This window comes from Lycium ferocissimum, chromosome 2, assembly GCF_029784015.1.
Source record: "Lycium ferocissimum isolate CSIRO_LF1 chromosome 2, AGI_CSIRO_Lferr_CH_V1, whole genome shotgun sequence".
In the NCBI taxonomy this organism is placed as follows: domain Eukaryota; kingdom Viridiplantae; phylum Streptophyta; class Magnoliopsida; order Solanales; family Solanaceae; genus Lycium; species Lycium ferocissimum.
In genome coordinates, this window is record NC_081343.1 from 18,407,805 (window position 1) to 18,417,315 (window position 9,511).

Below are 9,511 nucleotides of genomic sequence, written 5' to 3' on the forward strand. Positions count from 1 at the left end.
ATTTTCTCAAACACAAATGAAGCTTCAATGCTGCATGATTCATTTAACCATGTTTCACTTTGCTAACAAACCCGCCTAACATTTTTTACCTCCCCCCCCCCCCCCCACCCACCAAAAAAAAAAAAAAACCGATACTCTAAATCACAAAAAAACTTACTCCCTTTTATCATAAGTTGTTTGACATTACTACTACTTGAAAAACTAAAAAATTATTTCATTAACTTCATATTTTCAAAGATGTTCTCAACATTTTTAACTACTCCATCAAGTTTATATTATAGTTTCTTTTTATGTAATTTTTAAAGTGTAAATTTATATTAAGAATATATATTTATGAATTCATACCACATAGTCAAAGGCGGAGGGAGGAAGGGTCAAGAGGGTTCATCCGAACCCCTTAAAGCGGAAAATTATAATGTTTATATATGGTTAAAACTATTTTTTATGTATATATATATATATATATTAGACGTTGAACCCCCTTTGGCTTCTTTGTGTGTTTACTTTTTCATATTTGAACCCTCTTAGTGAAAATCCTGGCTTCGCCACTGCGCGTAGTATGCCTGACACTATTTTTTTTGTAGATGAATGGAGTATAAGCTACGTCATACGTTGTTCATTATGTTATCATTTTAGAAACTATGTAGTATTTAAGTATGCATGCATTTTAAAAAATAAAATATTAGAATATACCAATTAATAACCGAAAAAATTTAATTTTGTTAAACATGAAAGATATAGCTAATCAACGTACAAACCAACACAACACGATGATGTAAAGATTCAAATTTCAATATTGTTAACAAATAATTTAGATAAAAATAAACAAAATAGGTAACAATATCTAATTCAAACGAAGATCAATTTTATCTGTTAAATTTTTAAAGTTTTGCATTGGACAATTAAATGTAATTCTTGTGTGCAATACATGTTTAAATTGAGGTAACTGCAAATGTGGTGCATTTTCCCATTCAAGTTACACTTACTGACTTTTTTTTTTAATTGACATCATCACAGTTCATAATTTCTTATAAGTGTTTCCAGAGGAGCTTGAAGTTTTCTAAATTTATCAAAATTGAGTGTGGCACCCTAAGTAATAAAGAAATATAGGAGTAAAAATGTGGCATATGAAAAAGTTAAAGTACATGTTACATCATCTTCAAGAATTTAGTCTAAGGGATTTTGTATTACCAAAAAAGACTTGAAAGTTCTTAATTTTTATATAACACCTTATAGTAGATGAAGTAATAAAAGACAAATATGGGAGCAAATTTGGAAGAAGGAACCTCTTAGCTGGTAAGGCTTAGTTGTAATGTAACTAAAGACCCCAACTAAGTATTACAAAAAAGTTAGATTGACCCTTATATAATATAGTAATTTAAAAATAATTTAACTTAAAATTTTCTCCATAGCAACATAAATATCTATGACTTATTTTAAATTACAAATTTTAAAAATATTTCTTTATTTTTTAAACGGAAAAGGGCCAAAATTACCCCTGAACTTTGAGAAATGGTTTATTTATACCCTTCATTATACTATTGGGCCAATTATGCCCTTACCGTTATACTATTGAGCCAATTATGCCCTTACCGTTATATTATGGTCCAAATTTACCCCTAATCTAAACGGTCTGCCACGTGTCCTAATTCTAGACGTTTTGCCCATCCCATGCCCCCGGCCCCCACCCCTACCCAATAATTTTTTACCTCACCTAAATAAACCCAACCCGACCCGTTCTCCTTCAATTTACCCAGATAACTTGTTTCTTATTTCCATTTTGATATTGAGCAGTTTAGTTATTGCTGTCTTTCCGCTTCTCAAGATATCTTTATTTGCACTGATTGTTTCCTGCTTGTGTGGCCTTCCACTGCTTCTGCATAATTGATTTTTGGAGGAATGGGGTGAAGGGAGAGTAAGAAAGAAATTTACGGTGATTAAATAAGATACTTGTGATTGCTTTGATTTCAACAAGTCATGTTAATCATCATATAAGCATTACCTACTTCAAGTCTTGCATTAGTTAAAGGCCATTAATCTATTATAACGCATTGACAAAGAAATTAAAGAGCTGCAGATCGACCTTCCTAACTTTGGTAAATCCTTTGCTTATGTAAACTATCACAATGTTTCCATAGAAAATGGTCAAGTTGTGTTAATGTGTCTACATGGGTAAATTGAAGGAGAATGGGTCGGGTTGGGTTTATTTAGGTGGGGTAAAAAATTATTTGGGGAGGGGGGAGGGGGGATGGGCAAAACGTCTAGGATTAGAACACGTGGCAGACCGTTTAGATTAGGGGTAAATTTGGATCATAATATAACGGTAAGGGTATAATTGGCCTAATAGTATAACGATAGGGGCATAATAGGCCCAATAGTATAACGGTAGGTTCATAATTAACCCAATGATATAATGAAGGGTATAAATAAACCATTTCTCAAAATTAAGGGGTAATTTTGGCCCTTTTCTGTTTTTTTAAATCTGCGTCAAGTCAAATTATATAATATAAATAGAGACGGAGGGAGTATATAAAATAAATTTTCCAACAGGTTTGTCCGAACATATAGATCTGGTGAAGCAATGTAGTAAAGTAATATATCCACCCACCCACTCCAATCACCCACTAACCTACCATTACACCCCTTGTCTTGTCTTTCCGCTGTTTTCTCTGATTCTTCTCTCTTTCTCTCTCTCTCTCTCTCTCTCTTCAATCCATTTCCTTCACTTTCTCTAATTATTATTCTCTGCAATTTTCTCAAAATTTGGTCCTCTTTTTCCTCAAGCATTAGAGAATTTAAAGTAGGAGTGAAATGAAGAAGAAACCCTAGGTGTGGAGAAAACCCTAATTTAATCCACCTGTTGTTGGGTTGTTTGAATTGAAATTGTGAAAGGTAGTGGAAGAGGGACATGGAAGGAAGTCCACATCCAATACCTAGGACCGTAGAGGAAGTTTTCAACGATTTCAAAGGCCGTAGAGCTGCTTTAATCAAAGCACTTACCACAGGTTTTTTTTTTTCTTTGCCATTTGGAGACTCAAACAAATTTTCTTCCATTACATTTTTCTGCAAAATTACTACTTTTATACTACTACTTCTTTGTACGATTTCTGAATGTGTATTTTTTTCTAAAAAAATGAAAGAATGGATGTCCAAATGAAGATTAAAAAATTTAGATTGTTTAACTATGCACCCTGTCGTGGAGGGAGTATGTACTTTTTCTTCCGGAACATATTTATGCATAAGTCTATTTTCTTTTGAGAAAAATAAGTTATATATTGTTTTTCATGCACGTATACAGTGTGTCTGATTAATGTTGGTTTTGCTAATTGTAGATGTTGAGAAGTTCTATCAGCAGTGTGATCCTGGTGAGTTTCCTTTTGCTCATCTTTTGGTTCTGTAGTTATGTGCCCATTTGGTTAATTTTGATGTTTTATGCAGCTTCTGGAAGTGTATCTTGTACTCTTTTGAATCTTGTAAAAATGGTTTTATATGTCTACGTGTGTGTGTGTGTTGAATTAAAATGTCATTGGCGATTCTGGAGCCTCTTCTCACTGAGTACATCTTTTTGTCATTTGTCATTATGCACAAGTATTGCCATCAGTTTTTTCTTTAAGTGCTTAATGGTCTGGGCCCTTTGAAATGAGTCATTTTGTGGACCTAACAAGCAATGTTTACATGGTGTCGAGCATATCCAAAAGATGCCCGTAAAAAATGATATCTTTACTCAATATTATCTCAGTTTAGGGAGAATCATCAATACTAGCCAGTTTTTCTTTCATGTCTTGATGATTGGCTCATTGCTTATCAGTTCTTAGGGAGAAGACGCGTGAGACTTCTTTTTAGTTGCATGGCATATGCAGGATGACCTTTGCTTTCTATTAAGTCATACTAGTTTAACTTTAATGATGTATGAGCATGTCAAGTGTTCTTATTCTGTTGACTGTTATATGAAAAGTTGCAAGTTCGACCTCATCCTAATTTTAGTAATAAGTATGAGCTTAGAAAGGTATAAATTGTCAGTGCTGAATAGAACTTATGTTCTCTGCGATTGTTTTGCTGTTTATTGCATATCTTGTGTTGTTATTAGTAGCTTTTGGGATGCATTTTAATCCAGTTATTTGGAATATGTGTTCTGCTTGGATATAATTTTCAAATGAATTATGAATATTTATATTCTTTTTGTGGGGAGGGGCAGAAGGGGTTGGAGGCAATGAGAGTTTTGTCAATGCAGGTCAACCAACACATTGAAATGCTTGGAGATCTTTTATTCTAAACGTTTACAGGTATAAGTGGTGCTCTTTGCACCAGCTTATGGTACACTGTCGGAGTTTTCTTACAAGAGCTATCTCTATCTTGCTTTGGGTTTTGTTTGGTCATTGACTTTGATGTTCTGAATATAAGGAGAAGATATTCCTTCTATGTCGATGCAACATTCGTCTTATTTTGTCTTCTTGTTTGTGCTAATACTATCATTCTTGATGAGATTATTACCATATGCCAATGTGTTTACCTGCAGAAAAGGAGAACTTGTGTCTCTATGGGCTCCCTAATGAAACGTGGGAAGTAAACCTCCCTGTTGAGGAGGTGCCTCCTGAACTTCCTGAACCAGCACTAGGTATAAACTTTGCCCGTGATGGGATGCAAGAGAAAGACTGGTTATCACTTGTTGCAGTTCACAGTGATTCATGGTTGCTTTCTGTTGCATTTTACTTTGGTGCACGGTTTGGGTTTGGAAAGAGCGAGAGGTAATATCATTTGTTACTTTTCTACCTTTTGAGTTCATCTTTCCTTGGTTTACTTGTCTTATACTATGTGCTCTCTACATTGTTTGGATATGTAATATTCTTTTTTCTGAAGATACATATACCTTCTACCAGTCCCAAAAGATAGATCCATCTACCTTCTGCAGAAAACTGCGGCAGATGTGCCTACTGTATGTGCCATGTTTTATCCCCTTCTAGAATCTCTCGTTTGAAATGCCTATTTTTGAATTGCCTTTTACCAATGGTTCGGGTGTGGTATTAAGTCTTGTAACATCTTCCTTTTTGAAAGCTGTTCGAACTTCTTCTGCATGGTACTCTTGCCTCCAGCTTCTAATCATTACCTGTCAAAGCATCCAATGGGTCCGAAAGTTCTTGTTCTGATCCATTATAGGTTAAGATTTATTAACTAGTTTTAGGTTAAGATTTATTATCTAGTTTTTTTTTTTTTTTTTTTGGGGGGGGGGGGGGGGGGGAGGACGAGATGTTTTAGTAAAAATTCTGGTCAATCTCTTATTATGTGAAAGGGAAACTCCTTTTTCTATGAGGATCCATGAGGGCAAATATGTTTTGCAATCATGTTTGAAATTTCTCTTTCCTTGAAACTAGTTATAGAGAATAAATAATGATCTCCCTTGGAGGAAACCACATGATATAATGGAATTTTCTTTTTATCCTTGCCAGATGTTACTTTCACTCTAATGAAGAATCATCACATTGTCCTTTTCTTCTTTGTCTTTACCCACTTATGATGTAGAGTTGACCTTTTGAATTGTATAATGGTGTCCATATCGAGTATGTAAACTCCACCCAGAGACTTGGAGGTTTTGGATTGGATGCTCAAGTTCTTTTACTTGGATGAAAGAGTCCTTTCTCTGAACTTTTTTTCTCCTTCCTGTATAAATATCACTTCGATGTTCAGGGGTCGAGTACATACCCCACATCCTAGGAGCATGCAACATGAATGCTCCCACTTGAGGGGAAGTCACAGAGTATTTTGTAAGTAAAGAGCAAATGTTTTGTAATCAAGGACATAGTTTAGGAAATATTACATATAGCAAATGTTTTGTAATCAAGGACATAGTTTAGGAAATATTACATATATCTATCAGAATCAATTAGGAAATTAATTGAGATTCAACTCCTGTTCTCTATTTCATAGCATGTCTACAAACTATTTAATCTCTCAATGGCTTGAGGGAATAAGCAACCTCAATCCCTCATAAGAAAAAACCTTTTTCTTGTTTTACAGACCTGTCACCTTTCTTACACTGTCAAGTAGGATCACTATTTAAGGTTTATAATTGTAGAACCAAGAACAGTAAACTGTCTGGTTGCTCGGTATCAGGAGGTCCATGCTTCAATGCCCCACCAAACTTCATTTGGCAACTATTCTATATTCGTTAGCAAGGTATGATGTAAAGTGAATTATCGCTTAACTTGGTGGTTGCATTGGTGGTTCCTTATAAATATTTTCAATGTGTGAAGATATTGAACCTGTCTAGGTTATAATTACCAGAACTAGTACTGTCTCATTTTCTTTTTCTTTCACGAGAAGAGGCTATTTTATGCTATACCTGTTAAAGATAACAGAGATTATTTTATGCTAGCTATTAGAGAAAGGCCTCACTGAGAATTTTGTTCTGCTAGTGGTATTGGCTGCTGCATGATTGGATAAGTGCGTCTTCAGTTGGATATGATGTATTGTTTTGGCGCTTTGTGCAATATTTGTTAGTAATAGCAGTTTCTTTTGTGCCTCTGTTCCTGCCTTTGGATCATGAACTGACATCTGTCTCTTCTCCCAAGGGCAAGTCATTGAATGTTTCTGCCTTGTAAGCTATACAAACAAATAATTGTAAGCTGGATTTTATACTGGAGAACTACTTGCTATGGTCAGGTAGTTGTGTGTGCATTGTTTGAAAATGTAACTTGTTGACTCTTCTATCTGGCTTCTGTTATCGATTGTTTTCAAATTTCACCTAGCTAGATCACTCTGGATATATGGGATTGCTCAAATGTTTGTCTGAAGTTACTTCAGAGCCTCAGAGGAGATATTGACTTTTTTGGGGAAATCATGCATACAGGAAGAGGCTTTTCCAGATGATAAATGATCTACCTACAGTGTTTGAGGTTGTGACTGGAGCTGCTAAACAGGCAAGGGATGCTGCTCACAATAGCAACAGCAAAAGTAAATCAAGCGGAAAGGTTGTAAATTTACTTGACCTGATGTATGCATCCTGATTAGTTGTGTTCTCATGTTTTTGCCGCCGTCGTTTGCCTTGCAGTTTCGACAGTCAGAGCCCCAGCACAAGGGAGTGAAGATGTCTCCACCTAAAGAGGAGGATGAGAGTGGGGAGGAGGTGGAAGAAGAAGATGAACAAGGGGCAACCCTCTGTGGAGCTTGTGGTGATAATTATGGCCAAGATGAATTCTGGATTTGCTGTGATGTGTGTGAGAAATGGTTCCACGGAAAATGTGTGAAGATCACTCCAGCAAAGGCTGAGCACATCAAGCAGTATAAGTGTCCTAGTTGCAGTAACAAGAGGGCCAGAGTTTAGACTGTAGAGCAGCATCATCATTGAAGTGGTGAATGAAAGGTGTAGAATTTGTAGCTTAACTTACCAAACTAAAACTCAAGCTTGTGACCCGTGACAAAATTAATGTATGCTGATAGAATTGCATTTTTAGATTTTGCATTCTGCTTTTCTTGTATGCTTTTGTATTGTGTTTTAGATCAAGTAAATTTGTGCCTTTTGTCATTGTGTATCTGGGAATGCCTTTTCTTTCCTCAGCAATTTGGACCCGTCACAACACCTCTCTCTCTCTCTCTCTCTCTCTCTCTCTCTCTCTCTCTCTCTCTCTCTCTCTCTCTCTCTCTCTCTCTCTCTCTCTCTCTCTCTCTCTCTCTCTCTCTCTCTCTCTCTCTCTCTCTCTCTCTGTATATATATATATATATATAGACACACAAAGAGCTGATCTATGCATGGGAGTTCCAGAAGAAAGATGCCTTAATTGGTACCGGGCATTGCGACTGCTGTAACTCATGTATGAGAAAAAAATGCCTTAAAGTTGTCTAGTGGACTGCAACAATAGTTATTGTTCAATGAGATGTTAATAAAATCATTGCTGATAGTGAGCAAGTTTAATTATCCAAACATTAGGATCAAAACTAAGAAAATTGGTTGAATGATGTTTAAGAAGGCCAGTAAAATGCAGTTGATGCTCTTTGCTTGATTTATGTTGATAATTGTCACATTGTAACATCAACGGGAACAAAAAGGTGACACAAAAGGTGCACCAGCAGAAGCAATCAAGCAGCACACGTGTTCTTTCAATAGGATGCTCTGTTCTTATTTTAGCTAGTTCAAATTTTGAACGTTATGTACTTTTCTTTTCTGCTGGTACGGTTTCTTTGTTTTTCATTGATAAAAACATCAATAGCATCTCCTATTGATAAATTTATCCAAAAAAATAAAAATAAATAAAACCATTGCTGGTGGAGCAAGTGTAATCGTTTGTCCTTGATTCTTTTCATTCTAGACTTTGGCTTAGCATGTTCTATAATATAAAATGAGTCCTGGTAGGACAGCTATTATCAGAAGAAAATCTCGTCACAAGCAATGGATAATATATAGAGGACTGCCTGGAGTTGATATGGTTTAGGAAAAATCTTTGAAAGAACATATTATTATTCCTGATGATGAGCTCCACAACCCAATTTCGTAACAATTATGTTTGCCGCTGTGGCTTTATCCTGAGGTTCTTCGGTCCTACCGGCCATCTCTCCTTGCTTGACAATACATACAGTTCTTATTCAGCAAGCCTCGTCCTCTTTAGTATGTATGCTATAAATATGAGTTGACTGCTTGCGTGGCTGTCTACCCTTAAAACGGTAACAATTAAATTTATAAGTGCTTTATAGGATATGCGGCTAGATTAGTAAGTTACGTATAATAATAGCATGTAATAATAAACGTTATATTGATGAATAAGAGAAAGAAACAACTCAAGTAACCGAATTGAAGACTCTGAGAATTTGGTCCGGTTTGTGAAATAGCTTCTCTAAACCGTGCCAATCAGTAAACACTCCTCTCTCTCTCTCTCTTTTTCAAATTACAAGTATAAGAATTAATGAAAGACTAGCCCTAAAATGAAGGGGGTACATCCCTATTTATAGCCAAAAGTAGATGGGCCTTTAGTACAACCTGCAAAAGGTCTTTTAAGAAAACCCTAAAATGGATAAGACGACACTTGTACGGATGTCAGAAGTCCGTACGGGTGTCAGCGCAAATGACGGAGCAGTTAGGCGATGTGTACCCTGGCTCGTAACGGATACCCCGAGCCTATGATGAGTGCCTTCCAAACTGGTTCGGTTTTTCCGTGCATATTAACATACCCTCGGCTCTTGACATTTCGTTAGAAAAACTAACAACTTCTTGGCCCTTGTTCCCTTCGATCTTACCCGAGGCTAATGATTTCGTTCTTCTTCGACCTCGTATCGGACAGCTGCGATATTTACTCCGATTTTTACCATATACAGATTGTTTCGGTTATTACCGTATACAACTAGTCCCCACACTTTTCAGATCGAAGTTTCACCCGCAGTGACGGGAAGTGGATCGATAACCTCAGTGACTTCCTTAGAAAGCTTCCCTATGAAAACAGGCGGGAAATGAGATGTCTCTTCATGTCACGTCTCTCTGACTTCGGACACGTGTCCTCTCTTGGTTGGACGATCCTTCTGTAACCGC

The 9,511-nt window shown here is 36.3% G+C and overlaps 1 protein-coding gene across 1 annotated transcript; it reads left to right on the forward strand.

The window, feature by feature from the left end:
- Positions 1-2,631: 2,631 nt before the first annotated feature.
- Positions 2,632-7,526, forward strand: LOC132033805 (PHD finger protein Alfin1-like). Its single transcript, XM_059423899.1, has 5 exons — positions 2,632-3,005; positions 3,333-3,365; positions 4,517-4,745; positions 6,845-6,965; positions 7,046-7,526. Exons 1-5 carry the CDS (start codon positions 2,909-2,911, stop codon positions 7,316-7,318), a joined length of 753 nt encoding a protein of 250 aa, XP_059279882.1. The 5' UTR covers positions 2,632-2,908; the 3' UTR covers positions 7,319-7,526.
- Positions 7,527-9,511: the final 1,985 nt, after the last annotated feature.

What these genes read in the sequence shown, in the direction of transcription:
- LOC132033805 (XM_059423899.1), top strand. Translation starts at nt 2,909, where the DNA reads ATGGAAGGAAGTCCACATCCAATACCTAGGACCGTAGAGGAAGTTTTC. An exon ending in AATCAAAGCACTTACCACAG is followed by an intron (nt 3,006 to 3,332) that starts GTTTTTTTTTTT and finishes TGCTAATTGTAG; the next exon opens with ATGTTGAGAAGTTCTATCAG. An exon ending in GGGTTTGGAAAGAGCGAGAG is followed by an intron (nt 4,746 to 6,844) that starts GTAATATCATTT and finishes TCATGCATACAG; the next exon opens with GAAGAGGCTTTTCCAGATGA.